Below are 18,564 nucleotides of genomic sequence, written 5' to 3'. Positions count from 1 at the left end.
CGAGGTGGGGGGGAGGGGGGGAAGGGAACTCATTAAATTCTACAATAAATCCTTATTTATACTTCTACAAATATTATACAAATAAATCCAACCTGAATAAACATTTATAAGCCAAGAAAAGATTAAATAAACCATCTTCCTACCTGTGTGAAAGTGCTTCAGCCAGGAAGAATTCTGCAGCCGTTCGTGCCGCTGAGCGGGAGGGGGAGAGAGAGAGAGTGAGAGAGAGGGAGGGAGAGAGAGAGGGAGGGAGAGAGAGGGAGGGAGAGGGAGAGAGAGAGAGAGAGGGGGGAGGGAGAGAGAGGGAGGGAGGGAGAGAGAGAGAGAGAGAGAGAGAGAGGGAGGGAGGGAGAGAGAGATAGAGAGAGAGGGAGGGAGGGAGAGAGAGAGAGAGGGGGAGGGAGGGAGAGAGAGAGAGGGGGAGGGAGGGAGAGAGAGAGAGCGGGGGGGGGAGAGAGAGAGCGGGGGGGAGAGAGAGAGCGGGGGGGGAGAGAGAGAGAGAGCGAGGGGGGGAAGAGAGGGGGGGTCGGGTCGGGGAACAGGAGCGCGGGTCGGGTCGGGTCAGTCGGGGGGGGGGGGAGCGGGTCTAGGGTCTCGGGTCGGGGCGGGGGGGGGGGGGGAGCGGGTGTCGGGTCGGGTCTGGTTGGCGGGGGGGGGCGGGGGGGAGCGAGTGTCGGGTCTGGTCGAGCGGGGGGTGGGGGGGGGGGGCGGAGCGGGTGTCGGGTCGGGGGCGGGGAGCAGGAGCTGGCTGTGGGAGGAGCCTCATTCATGCAGCCCCAGTGAGGCCATTCAGCCAGGGCTAGGGGCTGCGTGCTTCGGGCCCCTCCCACACAGTTCGGCGCCTGGAGCTACTGCACTTGCGTGCCGACTGTAGCGCGCATGTGCAGAGGTCCCGGCACTGTTTTCAGCGCAGGGACCTGGCTCCGCCCCCCCCACAGCTCGTGCTGGCTGCGCCGAGGGCCAGAGGACCTGTAAGTCGGTGGAGAATACCGAGGATTTTTTTAGGCACCGTTTAAGGCGCGAAAAACGGGCGCCCAGCTCGGAGGGGCGCCCGTTTTTTTTCTTGTGGAAACTTGGGCCCACAGTCACTCTACAGGAGTTAGGCCTCAATAATTGTTCAATAATGTACAGTTGTGGAAAACATCAGCAACCTGTTTTTTTGTTTAATCGCAGTGTCACGTAAGCAAAGTATTTTAAGAGTAGAGTGTTACCTGTGTTATCTGCAGTGTGGGCAGAATCTGGGCAGCTTCACGTGCCAAGTTCAGCTTGTTTTCGAGGACAAACAGTTCTTTCACTTCTTCTTTGGCATTCAGTGGAACAATGCCCTGAGAGTAACAATAAATCCATCAGCTCTAAACTCTGCTGGCCTGTCTCCCAGAAAGTGAGAATGTAACTCGTTAACTCTCCTGTCAGGGTGAGTTCCCAACATGTCCTAGTTCTGGCGTGAGCCTGTCTAACGTTGGCAATTACGCCACTCACAGTCTAACAGTCAGAACTGATAACCTGTACCTGAGCCCTAACTAACATCACTGGTACAGCACCAGAATTCACTTGAAAATCAATGTCAGCTTCTGCAGCAAGTTTCACATTACAGCGCTTCAGAGCCACAATCGCAATATCTCACCTGTGACGGGGAGCTGCAGATGTTCCTTGGCTGCTTTAAGGCACCTGAACTCATTCTCACCTGTGCTGCTTGTGGCCTGTCCTCTCATGTGGACATACTGTAACTCATGACCTTCCCTTCATGTTTGTTACAGAGTGAATTGATACAAACATGTTCCTGTGCTGTTCGATCCCCTCACCCTGGTATGAGTGAGTGGCTTTCTAATTTGCTATAAGCGCAAGCACTGAAGTGGAAACGTTTGACTATTAGTAATTAAGTGCCAGTTTAGTGAACTGATGATGCATTTGTGCACCGTACCATGTCATAGTGTGCTGGGACAAAGTGACTTAAGTTCAGCTGCACTATCTGGATAAGCGGCTGATCAGAGGTGAGGAAGGAAAGAGCAGATATTGAAAAACAAGTCAGCCTGGTTCAAACATAAACATAGAAACATAGAAAATAGGTGCAGGAGTAGGCCATTTGGCCCTTCGAGCCTGCACCGCCATTCAATACGATCATGGCTGATCATGCAACTCCAGTACCCCACTCCCGCCTTCTCTCCATACCCCCTGATCCCTTGAGCCATAAGGGACACATCTAACTCCCTTTTGAATATGACCAACGAATTGGACTCAACAACTTTCTGTGGCAGAGAATTCCACAGGTTCACAATTCTCTGAGTGAAAAAGCTTCTCCTCATCTCGGTCCTATATGGCTTACCCCTTATCCTTAGCCTGTGACCCCTGGTTCTGGACTTCCCCAACATTGGGAACATTCTTCCTGCATCTAACCTGTCCAATCCCGTCAGAATTTTAAACGTTTCAATGAGATCCCCCCTTATTCCTCCAAATTCCAGTGAGCACGCGCCTAGCCGATCCAGTCTTTCCTCATATGTCAGTCCTGCCATCCCTGGAATCAGTCTGGTGAACCTTCGCTGCACTCCCTCAATAGCAAGCACATCCTTCCTCTGATTAGGAGACCAAAACTGCACACAATACTCAAGGTGTGGCCCTGTACAACTGCAGCAAGACCTCCCTGCTCCTTCTGATATAGCTCTTAGTGGCTTACTACACGCACACACATACTCATCATCATAGGAAGTCCCTCGAAACGAGGATGACTTGCTTCCACGCCGAAAAGGGATGAGTTCACAGGTGTTTCAATGAAGGACCTAATATTCCCGATCCCGAACTACATCTTGAAGGGTGGAAGATGCCTGTGCGTGGATTTTTTTAACCTGTGGTGGCCGTTGCACACCAGCCACCACACGGGGCTTGACAGAGCTAGGTCTTGGTCCAGTGGCAAGGGTTAACCAAGACAACTGGAGACCTGCTCTGCTGCACGGACCAAGTGCGCGCACATATATCGCACAGTGTGGGCTGGGCCCGTGCTGCCCCTGGGCCCTCGCCTACTCTGGGCCCCGATCACATCCTTCTACAAACTCCTGCCGCTCCTTCGCCTCGACCTTGCCCCTCCTGCTGTACCTGCCCCACACTGCAGTCAGCCGTCGCCCTCCTGCAGCAGCCCGCGCTGCTCCCTGCAGTGGCATGCCCTCGCATGCTGCTCCCTCTAATGACCCCGGCCTGCTGCATTGGTTGCAGGTACTCCGTGGTTTTTGTCGGGACATCGTCCACGCTCTGTCAGGGATCTTACATGGCCAAGGTGTGCTGTCTTGCAATTTTTTTATCCTGTTCCCTCCACCTTGCTAACTACATTCCTGCTGTCAAAAACCTCCCGAAAATCCTCCTCTGAGACTGTGCCTTGTTCCCCATCCTAGGTTTTCTCGATGCTTCTTATTGTAAAGCTCTCCAAGGTGTCTTTTTACATTGAGGAATACTGCAGCTTGTTATTGATTCTGAACTGACAGCAGTCTTCACCTCACCTTTGGGATAGTGCTCTTTTCTATGTTTCTATTCGAGGGATCAAGGGTTATGGCGAGAAAGCAGGAAGGGGGTACTGAAGTTTCATGTTCAGCCATGAACTCATTGAATGGCGGTGCAGTCTAGAAGGGCTGAATGGCCTGCTCCTGCACCTATTTTCTATGTTTCTATGTTTCTTCATGGCTTTCCCTCGTCCCTTTATTTCGCAAAAACTTTTCCTTACTTCGTTTCATCAGCGAAAACGTAAAAAAACAAAAAGTAAACATGGAGGGGTGGGCGGGGGGCAGTGTGGAGAGGCGAAAAACAGCAGCAAAACGATGGGAGGAAGAGGAGGGGGGGAATGCTGATCTTGTGACTGGAGCTTCCAACCGACTTCTCCCCAGCTCGCTGCCGCGCGCGCACACACACACACACACACACACACACACACGTGCACATCTACGCATGCAGGCACACATGCGTGTATGCTCACACACACTCACTTGTAAACACTACCATGGACTGGTAGGAGGGAGCATAAAGACTTAATAGGGGTAGTTTTGCGAATTTCTGTGCCCAAAGCATCGCTTCACCCCCCTAGAAGTGGAGTCAGGAATTCAGGTGCACTCCCCGTGATTTTCCATCCGCTAATGAATCTACAAACTCCTACATGGCCTCATCTTCTGCATTCTTTTCCAACCTTCATGCACCTCCCCATGCTGTCTCGGTCAATATTCTGGCCTGCTGCATATTCCCCCTCTACTCTTGTTATCTACGGAGGAACTTAAGAACATAGCAACAAGTATGATACATTCCCCTTACTGCCCTCTTTCTCTTAATACATTCCTAAAAAACTTTTGCTGATATCCCTTGCAAGTTTTTGTTCATATTCTTCTTTTATATCTCTTCTTACTTTAATGTATCCCTTTGGTTCTTTCTCTCGCTCTCCCAGTTTGCTGGATTTCCACTTTTCTTTGCATTTGTGTAAGCCTTTTATTTTAGTTTGATACTGTCACTTACCTCATGTGTTGACCATGGCTGCTCATCCACACGTGGAGATGTTGGGGGAGAAATTGCGTAGTTTGCATCTCTCGTTAGCACCCCCGGGGGGCGCTAATGGGGCACAGACGACTTTATTGCCCGGGTCACGGGGCTGCGACTGACTCCTGCGAAATTCCACGGGAGTTAGTGGAGCCACAAACTGGTAGTGCACCATGCCTGCCGGTAGCTCCCCGGGCCACGACGCCGGCAATGCCCGGAGCGAAACGTCGGTAGCGTTCCATGGGGCCACTGCGGATGATGACTGCACCAGCCTCGCGGGTCGCGAACCAGGCCGCACTCCACCCGTGGGGCGAAAATTACAAGGCAGGTGACGCGCGCAATTTTGTTACAATGGCCGACTTACCGGTTGCAGCCTTTCCTTGTCGAATTCGCGAGCTCCATGCCGCGATGTTGTAGCTCGGCACTCTGCTTCTGTGCCAGGCTGCTGCTATGGCCCCCACCACTCCCTGGTGAAGTGGTGGCCTCTCGCCCCATTGCAGAGTTCGCTGCCTGCCTTCTCCTTTAACGGAAGGGGGGCCCTGTGCTCCCACCAGCGCTATGCGGCACTCCGCATAGCTCTGGCACGTACCCGAGATCAGCGCCCAGTCCTGCCTCGGAGAGGAAGTGGAGCGTGCGACATTGCACTCCACTTCCTCTCAGGGGCGACAACCCCAATTTCGCTGCCGCGACGGAACTTCCGCATCTGGTGCAGGAAATTCCCCCTCGCTTCGGTTACCCCCCCGAATTTCGGCCCCTTGCCTTTTATCGGTATGTACTGGTTTTGTATTGTACCAAAAGCTTCTTTGAATACTTCCCACTGTTTGTCTGTAGGTTTGCCCATTAACAGTTCAGCTCAGTTACTGTGGTCAATTTATTTCTCATCCCTTCGATGTTTGCCTTACTTAAATTTATAACCTCGGTTTGTGATTCTCCCATTTGGCTCCCAAACTTAATATCAAATTCAATCATATTATGGTCACTATTTGCCAGATGTTCTGTCACTATTAGATTATTGGCAGAACCTTCAACCACCTTAGCCCTAATCTCTGCAATGTCCTTCCTCTCTCTATCTCCCTTCCTGCCTTTAAAAGCCTTGGTGCTAGAAATTTGATAGCGCCCCAAATGGGCATTCATTTTTAAAATGTTGAAAAAGTAGCGGCAGGCACAAATGATTCCGAGCTTTCACTAAATTGGCTGTTAGCGCTCCAAGAAAGAACTGGAGTGCTAGATCAAGCGCTAATGACCTCACGAGGGCACCACAGGGGCTCTACCAGCAAAGCGATAATGAATTTCAGGTGCACTGCAATCGGGAACGATCATTCACACTGGCTCCTTCCAGCTCTTAAAGGGGAGGTTTCATCATTGTGCAGATCCTCATTATCAACAGTTCTGGCTGTGAAGGTGACCTGCAAGCAACTGTAATTCTCATGGCTGATCCAGGAAGAAAGCTCACCATTCCAGCGACCAGGCATTGGAGGCATTGGTCGCGGGAGTGGAACGAAGGAGGGCAGTGCTGTTCCCGACCACTGGAAGGAGGCCATTGCACCAGGTCTTCAGGCAATGTAGAGGGATGTGTCCAACTACGGCATGCACATCTCCCAAACACATAGCTGCATGCTCACTCCCACACATTCGTTTCTCTTGCAGGCCAAGATGGCCCACAGTAGGAGGGAGGAGCAGAAAGCAGGCGGAGGTGATGCACAGATGGACTCATTGTGCACCAGGCGGTGGGCACCGTGGCCGTTGGCGATGTCGATCCCCTCGGAGGCAACAATGGCATCTTCATCCCCTCTCCTTCTCTCATCCCACTTCCCCCTCACACTCGAAGCCTTTCTCACTTTTCAGCTCCTGATAACGTCTACATTTCTTGTTCCATTTCGGCCCCCCCCCTGCCCTCACCTTAACACGAGTCTTGCGCCTTTTATGCTTTCAGATCATCAGCAAGCAGATGACCAGCCTGTCCTTGAGCCTCCCAGTGAGGGTGAGGCGGGAGAAGAGGAGGAACAAAGCACCGCGTGACTGCATCTCTCACCCGCGGGCACCACATCAGATACCTGGAGACAAGTTTAGTCGAGGGATCTGTACTGTATGATGCACTGGGGACGAGCGGGCTGCAGCAAGGTCAGGGGGAAAGTGTTCGGGAGCCAGCTCCCTGGAGGGTGAGTTCAGATGAGGACCTCGACGGGGAAATGTTCACAAGAAGGGTGATGGCCATGCACTTGGAGATGTTAGGAGCAACGGCAAGGGTGCCCGAGACCCTCTCAGCAAAGAGCGTGGAGGAGTCCACCTCCAACATTGCACAGAGCTGTGCACACCATGGAGCCCATCATTTCCACTCTGCAGCGGATGGTAGACTCCCAGAGAGACCCTGGAGCCCTCATGACGCATGCCATGGTCGATGTGGCAGCATCCATTGCAGCACAGGCAGAAGTCATGCAGCGTCTTGGTGCTGTAATGCAGTCAATGGTTGGTGGCATCGTGTTTCAGACTGCTCTATGCAGTCTCAGCTTGGTGCCACGCAAATTCTGCCTGCTGCCCATCGTCGTGGGGTCCGCCACAGTCCACCGCAGATCTCTTGGTTTCGCAGCAGGTCGCCAATCTGTGCTCCAGTAGATTGGGGGGGTGGGGGGGCGGGGAATGCTGCGATGCTGTCCTGGGGGAATGGCAGTATGTCAGTGGAGCAGGAACCTGCTGTGCTCTCTCAGGATGACAGCATTCCTGATCCCACCACTGCCACTCTGCCATTGTACTTGTCGCTGTCTGTCATCCTACTGCCCAGCCTGAGGTGGTGCAGTCCACAGACGGGCCTTCCAGGCACAGAGCTGGTCGAGGGCGTCTTTCAGGACCACCTGTAGTCTCTGGCACCGACACACAGCAGCCTTCCACCAGCCCTGGTGCAGCCACTGGGGAGACACTGCGTAGCAGCATTAGTTTCGAAAAAGGCACTGAAAGAGGGGAGGTAAGGGTTTCCACAAGGTTGATTAGTTAATATTGTTGTTGTATATATGTGGTTACTGAATTTGGATAAATTTATGAATGAAATGTGGCAGATTTAGTGCTGTGTCTCATTTAAGCTTTGTGTTGCGATATGGAATGAGAAATTCATAGAATGATGGGGATGTGCTGAGCAACCAAGATGTGGCCTCGAATTCATTGGAACCGAAGTCTGATGAGGCGGTCACAGACCGACTTTCCGCAAGGCCAACTGAGTGGCTGCCTCCTCCGTCATAGCTGCTCGTGCTCCTGTCCCTTCTCCTCCTCGTCCTCGCCCTCCTCCTCTCACTTCCACCTCCTGAGGTGGTGCAGCTATTCCTGGTGGCAATGGCTGCGCCCTCATGCTGGCCAGGTTGTGCAGGATACAGCAGGCAATGACCAAAAGGGGCATGCGCTCAGCTGAGGACTGGAGGACTCCTCCCGAGCGGTCAAGGCAGCAGAACCGTTGCTTGAGCACTCCGATGGTCTGCTCAATGATGTTCCTGGTAGCAGCATGGCTCTCATTATAAGAGTGCTAGGCATGAGTGCTGGGGTTGCGGAGGGGAGTCATAAGCCAGGTGGAGAACGGATAGCCCTTGTCTCCCAGCAGCCAGCCGCAAGCTTCATGTGGTGGCTGAAACAGTGCTGGGGCAGGATGAATGCATCGTGGCTGCTGCCAGGATAGCGTGCATTGACGATGAGGATTCGGTGTGTGTAGCCGCACACCAACTGCAAATTATATGAGTGGTAGCCTTTGTGGTCACGGAATACCTCAGGACTGTTATGCAGTGCCCGCAAAACAATGTGGGTGCAGTCAATGGTGCCCTGCCATGGGGGCCTGAGATGAATTTCCCTGATTTGTTTTCCCAAATTGGCCTGGGTTTGTATCTGTGTTTTCGCCTCTCCCAGCGATCACCTGGTTTTGGATGATGTGGGGGGAGTGTATATAGTATGATGCCCAAGGCATCGCAGCTTTGTGGGACAGGCTGGCTGGACCAGAGGGTCCTTTCCGTTCCTGTCCGTCATTGTTCCTATCTTTGTAGGAATATCAAAAAAATACATAATAGCATCATTAGCAGCTGTCTGTCTTTCAAGTTGCCATTTTCTTTTCAGAAACCCACTTATAATTTCCAACGAGACTGGGACAGTTCACTTACCCCCTCCTCTAAAAGCTCCACCACACGTTGGATGCATTCATTCACAGACGTGAGGTTTGTTTTCAGCACCAGCTCAGAACTTTCAGGCTTCTCGTAGTCTGAATCAATACCAGTAAATCCTGTACAAAGAAATAAAACGAACCGAATAAAACAGTGGAACTTATTGTGGGAAATGAAGAAATGTGTTTCGGTTTTAGCATGCCTTTTATGATCTTTAAAAAGAATTTCAAATAAAACAGCTTTTCTAACATTGTAAAGGGTGGCTCATTCAACTCTTCCTATGGCCCAGTGGATAACAGGGTCTTTGGTGTTGTGCTGCACAGATCAGAACGGTCCTTGTGCTGAGTGAACTGATCCCAGTCATGGCAGCAGTAGGAGCACTACAATTGACCTCAGAACCATTGGGCTAGGGGGACAGAAAAAGCACAGGTTTAGCTCCCACTTGAGGCCTATGGGTGGGTGTTGGTTAAGAACACCATCAGGTTTGACTGCGATGCTTTCAGCAATCTCGCAGTCTCTCCAGGTTTGCATGAGTGACCGCCCCCCCACCACAAGAGAAGGAACCAAGCCCTAGAAGTGGTGCACATGATTGAGCTATGAGGGTGGGCTAGAAAACTTGGGACTCTCAGACTTTATTTTCCATCCATTCATTTTAAGGAAGGGGGCTGTGCAATTTCGCGACACGCACCTAGAGTGATTGGACCAGAGTTACATCCATGATCCTAGAAAAGAATAGGCCAAGGGGTAACCTCAGACAGGTCTTTAAAGTTATGAAAGGGTTTGCTATGGTGGACATAGAGAAGATGTGTCCACTTGTGGGGCACTTGTGGGGTTATAAATATAAGATGGTCACTAATAAATCCTATAAGGAATTCAGGAGGAACCTTTCTACTCAGAGAGTGGTTAGAATGTTGAACTCTCTACCACAGGGTGCATAGGAGGGGTTTTTCATCACAAATAAATCCCTAAAATTTCCATTTTCTTTCAGCTGGGCATCCAAAATCAGTGCAGCTTTTACTGCAGTTGTTTGAAGTTTCTATATAACCTTTGCAGAGATACAGCAAGGGCATTCTGTAGATAAGCAGTGGAATATCAACGCTGCCCCTAGACGTTGGTTTTTCTCTCACTTCTCACTGATAACCATGTTAAATGAACATTATTGCACAAAATGGAGCTGCAAGTTCACTGTGCAGACAAGTACACCTGTAACATCTCTTCAATTAACTGATAGCCATCAACAATCCTGAAAGCTACAATTTGCAGTGGTGGAGATAGGTCTCCCGTTATCAGAGATTGTGTCGCTGATCGTATTATCACAAACTCTTCTGCTGATAGTGTGATACTTATACCTTTGATCTCTCCTGCTCTGGCCTTCTTATAAAGACCTTTCACATCACGACTTTCACAGATATCTAAAGGAGCATCAATAAAGACTTCAAAAAACGGAAGTTTGGAGATCTCATGAGTTTTTCTTGCCTTTTCACGATCCTAAAAGTATAAAGAAACATACAAGATTAACACAATTGGTTTGCGATGGATCAGGTTGTTGGAGGCTACTGACACGCATTAATTCCTGCTGAAATATTTCTGCCAGGCTATCTTGTGACCCTGTCAGCCAAAGATATATTGTGTTAAAGTCAATGTGATGCCATTTATTCAGCTGATGAAGAAATCAAGTTGCTTTAACTGTTTCGAAGGTTACACACTGTCTGATCTCACTGGGCCCTGGGTTACACACTGTCTGATCTCACTGGGCCCCCGGGTTACACACTGTCTGATCTCACTGGGCCCCCGGGTTACGCACTGTCTGATCTCACTGGGCCCCCGGGTTACACACTGTCTGATCTCACTGGGCCCCCGGGTTACATACTGTCTGATCTCACTGGGCCCACGGGTTACACACTGTCTGATCTCACTGGGCCCTGGGTTACACACTGTCTGATCTCACTGGGCCCCCGGGTTACGCACTGTCTGATCTCACTGGGCCCCCGGGTTACACACTCTCTGATCTCACTGGGCCCCCGGGTTACACACTGTCTGATCTCACTGGGCCCACCCCCGGGTTACACACTGTCTGATCTCACTGGGCCCACCCCCGGGTTACACACTCTCTGATCTCACTGGGCCCCCGAGTTACACACTGTCTGATCTCACTGGGCCCACCCCCGGGTTACACACTGTCTGATCTCACTGGGCCCCCGGGTTACACACTGTCTGATCTCACTGGGCCCCCGGGTTACACACTCTCTGATCTCACTGGGCCCCCGGGTTACACACTGTCTGATCTCACTGGGCCCACCCCCGGGTTACACACTGTCTGATCTCACTGGGCCCCCGGGTTACACACTGTCTGATCTCACTGGGCCCACCCCCGGGTTACACACTGTCTGATCTCACTGGGCCCCCGGGTTACACACTGTCTGATCTCACTGGGCCCCCGGGTTACACACTGTCTGATCTCACTGGGCCCCCGGGTTACACACTGTCTGATCTCACTGGGCCCACCCCCGGGTTACACACTGTCTGATCTCACTGGACCCACCCCTGGGTTACACACTGTCTGATCTCACTGGACCCACCCCTGGGTTACACACTGTCTGATCTCACTGGGCCCACCCCCGGGTTACACACTGTCTGATCTCACTGGACCCACCCCCAGGTTACACACTGTCTGATCTCACTGGGCCCACCCCCGGGTTACACACTGTCTGATCTCACTGGACCCACCCCCGGGTTACACACTGTTTGATCTCACTGGGCCCACCCCCGGGTTACACACTGTCTGATCTCACTGGGCCCACCCCCGGCTTACACACTGTCTGATCTCACTGGGCCCACCCCCCGGGTTACACACTGTCTGATCTCACTGGGCCCCCGGGTTACACACTGTCTAATCTCACTGGGCCCACCCCCGGGTTACACACTGTCTGATCTCACTGGGCCCCCAGGTTACACACTGTCTGATCTCACTGGGCCCACCCCCGGGTTACACACTGTCTGATCTCACTGGGCCCACCTCCAGGTTACACACTGTCTGATCTCACTTGGCCCCAAGGCTACACACTGTCTGATCTCACTGGGCCCCTGGGTTACACACTGTCTGATCTCACTGGGCCCCTGGGTTACACACTGTCTGATCTCACTGTGCCCCTGGGTTACACACTGTCTGATCTCACTGGGCCCATCCCCGGGTTACACACTGTCTGATCTCACTGGGCCCTCGGGTTACGCACTGTCTGGTTTCACTGGGCCCCCGGGTTACACACTGTCTGATCTCACTGGGCCCCCGGGTTACACATTGTCTGATCTCACTGGGCCCCCGTGTTACACACTGTCTGATCTCACTGGGCCCTCGGGTTACGCACTGTCTGGTCTCACTGGGCCCCCGGGTTACACACTGTCGAATCTCACAGTTCCCCCGGGTTACACACTGTCTGATCTTACTGGGCCCCCGGGTTACACACTGTCTGATCTCACTGGGCCCCTGGGTTACACACTGTCTGATCTCACTGGGCCCCCAGGTTACACACTGTCTGATCTCACTGGGCCCCCGGGTTACACATTGTCTGATCTCACTGGGCCCACGGGTTACACACTGTCTGATCTCACTTGGCCCCTGGGTTACGCACTGTCTGGTCTCACTGGGCCCTGGGTTACACACTGTCTGATCTCACTGGGCCCCCGGGTTACACACTGTCTGATCTCACTGGGCCCACCCCCGGGTTACACACTGTCTGATCTCACTGGGCCCACCCCTGGGTAACACACTGTCTGATCTCACTGGGCCCTGGGTTACACACTGTCTGATCTCACTGGGCCCTGGGTTACACACTGTCTGATCTCACTGGGCCCCTGGGTTACACACTGTCTGATCTCATTTGGCCCCAAGGCTACACACTGTCTGATCTCACTGGGCCCACCCCCGGGTTACACACTGTCTGATCTCACTGGGCCCCCGGGTTACACACTGTCTGATCTCACTTGGCCCCAAGGCTACACACTGTCTGATCTCACTGGGCCCCTGGGTTACACACTGTCTGATCTCACTGGGCCCCTGGGTTACACACTGTCTGATCTCACTGTGCCCCTGGGTTACACACTGTCTAATCTCACTGGGCCCCCGGGTTACACACTGTCTGATCTCACTGGGCCCCCGGGTTACACACTGTCTGATCTCACTGGGCCCCCGGGTTACACACTGTCTGATCTCACTGGGCCCCCGGGTTACACACTGTCTGATCTCACTGGGTCCCCTGGTTACACACTGTCTGATTTCACTGGGCCCACCCCCGGGTTACACACTGTCTGATCTCACTGGGCCCTCGGGTTACGCACTGTCTGGTTTCACTGGGCCCCCGGGTTACACACTGTCTGATCTCACTGGGCCCCCGGGTTACATATTGTCTGATCTCACTGGGCCCCCGTGTTACACACTGTCTGATCTCACTGGGCCCTCGGGTTACGCACTGTCTGGTCTCACTGGGCCCCCGGGTTACACACTGTCGAATCTCACAGGGCCCCCGGGTTACACACTGTCTGATCTCACTGGGCCCCCGGGTTACACACTGTCTGATCTCACTGGGCCCTCGGGTTACGCACTGTCTGGTCTCACTTGGCCCCCGGGTTACACACTGTCTAATCTCACAGGGCCCCCGTGTTACACACTGTCGGATCTCACTGGGCCCCCGGGTTACACACTGTCTGATGTCACTGGGCCCTCGGGTTACGCACTGTCTGGTCTCACTGGGCCCCCGGGTTACACACTGTCTAATCTCACAGGGCCCCCGGGTTACACACTGTCTGATCTCACTGGGCCCCCGGGTTACACACTGTCTGATCTCACTGGGCCCCCGGGTTACACACTGTCTGATCTCACTGGGCCCCCAGGTTACACACTGTCTGATCTCACTGGGCCCCCGGGTTACACATTGTCTGATCTCACTGGGCCCCCGGGTTACACACTGTCTAATCTCACTGGGCCCCCGGGTTACACACTGTCTGATCTCACTGGGCCCCCGGGTTACACACTGTCTGATCTCACTGGGCCCCCGGGTTACACACTGTCTGATCTCACTGGGCCCCCGGGTTACACACTGTCTGATCTCACTGGGTCCCCTGGTTACACACTGTCTGATCTCACTGGGCCCACCCCCGGGTTACACACTGTCTGATCTCACTGGGCCCTCGGGTTACGCACTGTCTGGTTTCACTGGGCCCCCGGGTTACACACTGTCTGATCTCACTGGGCCCCCTGGTTACACATTGTCTGATCTCACTGGGCCCCCGTGTTACACACTGTCTGATCTCACTGGGCCCTCGGGTTACGCACTGTCTGGTTTCACTGGGTCCCCGGGTTACACACTGTCTGATCTCACTGGGCCCCCGGGTTACACACTGTCTGATCTCACTGGGTCCCCTGGTTACACACTGTCTGATCTCACTGGGCCCACCCCCGGGTTACACACTGTCTGATCTCACTGGGCCCTCGGGTTACGCACTGTCTGGTTTCACTGGGCCCCCGGGTTACACACTGTCTGATCTCACTGGGCCCCCGGGTTACACATTGTCTGATCTCACTGGGCTCCCGTGTTACACACTGTCTGATCACACTGGGCCCTCGGGTTACGCACTGTCTGATCTCACTGGGCCCCCAGGTTACACACTGTCTGATCTCACTGGGCCCCCGGGTTACACATTGTCAGATCTCACTGGGCCCCCGGGTTACACACTGTCTGATCTCACTTGGCCCCCGGGTTACACACTGTCTGATCTCACTGGGCCCTGGGGTTACACACTGTCTGATCTCACTGGGCCCCCGGGTTACACACTGTCTGATCTCACTGGGCCCTGGGGTTACACACTGTCTGATCTCACTGGGCCCCTGGGTTACACATTGTCTGATCTCACTGGGCCCTGGGGTTACACACTGTCTGATCCACTGGGCCCCTGGGTTACACACTGTCTGATTTCACTGGGCCCCCGGGTTACACACTGTCTGATCTCACTGGGCCCACCCCTGGGTTACACACTGTCTGATCTCACTGGGCCCACCCCCGGGTTACACACTGTCTGATCTCACTGGGCCCACCCCCGGGTTACACACTGTCTAATCTCACTGGGCCCACCCCCGGGTTACACACTGTCTGATCTCACTGGGCCCCCGGGGTTACACACTGTCTGATCTCACTGGGCCCTGGGTTACACACTGTCTAATCTTACTGGGCCCCAGGGTTACACACTGTCTGATCTCACCGGGCCCACCCCCGGGTTACACACTGTCTGATCACACTGGGCCCTCCCCTGGGTTACACACTGTCTGATCTCACTGGGCCCCGGATTACACACTGTCTGATCTCACTGGGCCCCCGGGTTACACATTGTCTGATCTCACTGGGCCCACGGGTTACACATTGTCTGATCTCACTGGGCCCCTGGGTTACACACTGTCTGATCTCACTGGGCCCCCGGGTTACACACTGTCTGATCTCACTGGGCCCCCGGGTTACACACTGTCTGATCTCACTGGGCCCTGGGGTTACACACTGTCTGATCTCACTGGGCCCCCGGGTTACACACTGTCTGATCTCACTGGGCCCTGGGGTTACACACTGTCTGATCCACTGGGCCCCCGGGTTACACACTGTCTGATCTCACTGGGCCCCCGGGTTACACACTGTCTGATCTCACTGGGCCCACCCCTGGGTTACACACTGTCTGGTCTCACTGGGCCCACCACCGGGTTACACACTGTCTGATCTCACTGGGCCCACCCCCGGGTTACACACTGTCTGATCTCACTGGGCCCTGGGTTACACACTGTCTGATCTCACTGGGCCCCCGGGTTACACACTGTCTGATCTCACTGGGCCCACCCCCGGGTTACACACTGTCTGATCTCACTGGGCCCACCCCTGGGTTACACACTGTCTTATCTCACTGGGCCCTGGGTTACACACTGTCTGATCTCACTGGACCCTGGTTTACACACTGTCTGATCTCACTGGGCCCCTGGGTTAAACACTGTCTGATCTCACTTGGCCCCAAGGCTACACACTGTCTGATCTCACTGGGCCCACCCCCTGGTTACACACTGTCTGATCTCACTGGGCCCCCGGGTTACACACTGTCTGATCTCACTTGGCCCCAAGGCTACACACTGTCTGATCTCACTAGGCCCCTGGGTTACACACTGTCTGATCTCACTGGGCCCCTGGGTTACACACTGTCTGATCTCACTGGGCCCACCCCCGGGTTACACACTGTCTGATCTCACTGGGCCCCTGGGTTACACACTGTCTGATCTCACTGGGCCCCCGGGTTACACACTGTCTGATCTCACTGGGCCCCCGGGTTACACACTGTCTGATCTCACTGGGCCCCCTGGTTACACACTGTCTGATCTCACTGGGCCCACCCCCGGGTTACACACTGTCTGATCTCACTGGGCCCTCGGGTTACGCACTGTCTGATCTCACTGGGCCACCGGGTTACACACTGTCTGATCTCACTGCGCCCCCGGGTTACACATTGTCTGATCTCACTGGGCCCCCGGGTTACACATTGTCTGATCTCACTGGGCCCCTGGGTTACACACTGTCTGATCTCACTGGGCCCCCGGGTTACACACTGTCTGATCTCACTGGGCCCCCGGGTTACACACTGTCTGATCTCACTGGGCCCTGGGGTTACACACTGTCTGATCTCACTGGGCCCCCGGGTTACACACTGTCTGATCTCACTGGGCCCTGGGGTTACACACTGTCTGATCCACTGGGCCCCCGGGTTACACACTGTCTGATCTCACTGGGCCCCCGGGTTACACACTGTCTGATCTCACTGGGCCCACCCCTGGGTTACACACTGTCTGATCTCACTGGGCCCACCACCGGGTTACACACTGTCTGATCTCACTGGGCCCACCCCCGGGTTACACACTGTCTGATCTCACTGGGCCCTGGGTTACACACTGTCTGATCTCACTGGGCCCCCGGGTTACACACTGTCTGATCTCACTGGGCCCACCCCCGGGTTACACACTGTCTGATCTCACTGGGCCCACCCCTGGGTTACACACTGTCTTATCTCACTGGGCCCTGGGTTACACACTGTCTGATCTCACTGGACCCTGGTTTACACACTGTCTGATCTCACTGGGCCTCTGGGTTACACACTGTCTGATCTCACTTGGCCCCAAGGCTACACACTGTCTGATCTCACTGGGCCCACCCCCTGGTTACACACTGTCTGATCTCACTGGGCCCCCGGGTTACACACTGTCTGATCTCACTTGGCCCCAAGGCTACACACTGTCTGATCTCACTAGGCCCCTGGGTTACACACTGTCTGATCTCACTGGGCCCCTGGGTTACACACTGTCTGATCTCACTGGGCCCACCCCCGGGTTACACACTGTCTGATCTCACTGGGCCCCTGGGTTACACACTGTCTGATCTCACTGGGCCCCCGGGTTACACACTGTCTGATCTCACTGGGCCCCCGGGTTACACACTGTCTGATCTCACTGGGCCCCCGGGTTACACACTGTCTGATCTCACTGGGCCCCCTGGTTACACACTGTCTGATCTCACTGGGCCCACCCCCGGGTTACACACTGTCTGATCTCACTGGGCCCTCGGGTTACGCACTGTCTGATCTCACTGGGCCACCGGGTTACACACTGTCTGATCTCACTGCGCCCCCGGGTTACACATTGTCTGATCTCACTGGGCCCCCGGGTTACACACTGTCTGATCTCACTGGGCCCTCGGGTTACGCACTGTCTGGTCTCACTGGGCCCCCGGGTTACACACTGTCTAATCTCACAGGGCCCCCGGGTTACACACTGTCTGATCTCACTGGGCCCCCGGGTTACACACTGTCTGATCTCACTGGGCCCCCGGGTTACACACTGTCTGATCTCACTGGGCCCTGGGGTTACACACTGTCTGATCTCACTGGGCCCCCGGGTTACACACTGTCTGATCTCACTGGGCCCTGGGGTTACACACTGTCTGATCCACTGGGCCCCCGGGTTACACACTGTCTAATCTCACTGGGCCCATCCTCCCCGGGTTACACACTGTCTGATCTCACTGGGCCCATCCTCCCCGGGTTACACACTGTCTGATCTCACTGGGCCCTGGGGTTACACACTGTCTGATCTCACTGGGCCCCCAGGTTACACACTGTCTGATCTCACTGGGCCCCCGGATTACACACTGTCTGATCTCACTGGGCCCCCGGGTTACACACTGTCTGATCTCTCTGGGCCCCCGGGTTACACACTGTCTGATCTCACTAGGCCCCCGGGTTACACATTGTCTGATCTCACTGGGCCCCCGGGTTACACACTGTCTGATCTCACTGGGCCCACCCCCGGGTTACACACTGTCTGATCTCACTGGGCCCACCCCCGGGTTACACACTTTCTGATCTCACTGAGCCCCCGGGTTACACACTGTCTGATCTCTCTGGGCCCCCGGGTTACACACTGTCTGATCTCTCTGGGCCCCCGGGTTACACACTGTCTGATCTCACTGGGCCCCCGGGTTACACACTCTCTGATCTCACTGGGCCCATCCTCCCCGGGTTACACACTGTCTGATCTCACTGGGCCCCCGGGTTACACGCTGTCTGATCTCACTGGGTCCACCCTCGGGTTACACACTGTCTGATCTCACTGGGACCCCGGGGTTACACACTGTCTGGTCTCACTGAGCCCCCGGGTTACACACTGTCTGATCTCACTCGGCCCCCGGGTTACACACTGTCTGATCTCACTGAGCCCCCGGGTTACACACTGTCTGATCTCCCTGGGCCCCCGGGTTACACACTGTCTGATCTCACTGGGCCCCCGGGTTACACACTGTCTGATCTCACTGGGCCCACCCCCGGGTTACACACTGTCTGATCTCACTGGGCCCCCGGGTTA

General features: G+C 54.5%; 1 protein-coding gene across 1 annotated transcript in view; it reads right to left on the bottom strand.

Annotated features, from left to right (window-relative positions):
* The window catches only part of papss2b (3'-phosphoadenosine 5'-phosphosulfate synthase 2b), a 105,080-nt gene that overhangs the window by 35,801 nt on the left and 50,715 nt on the right, over window positions 1-18,564 (bottom strand). The window contains exons 4-6 of the mRNA XM_070876891.1: window positions 9,983-10,121; window positions 8,634-8,752; window positions 1,212-1,325 (exon numbers count right to left, since the gene is read on the bottom strand). Coding sequence (XP_070732992.1) covers window positions 1,212-1,325; window positions 8,634-8,752; window positions 9,983-10,121 — 372 coding nt within the window. The remainder of the gene's footprint in view (window positions 1-1,211; window positions 1,326-8,633; window positions 8,753-9,982; window positions 10,122-18,564) is intronic.

This window comes from Pristiophorus japonicus, chromosome 3 (genome assembly GCF_044704955.1).
Source record: "Pristiophorus japonicus isolate sPriJap1 chromosome 3, sPriJap1.hap1, whole genome shotgun sequence".
Lineage (NCBI taxonomy): Eukaryota > Metazoa > Chordata > Chondrichthyes > Pristiophoridae > Pristiophorus > Pristiophorus japonicus.
This window is presented reverse-complemented; position numbering and strand designations above follow the sequence as displayed.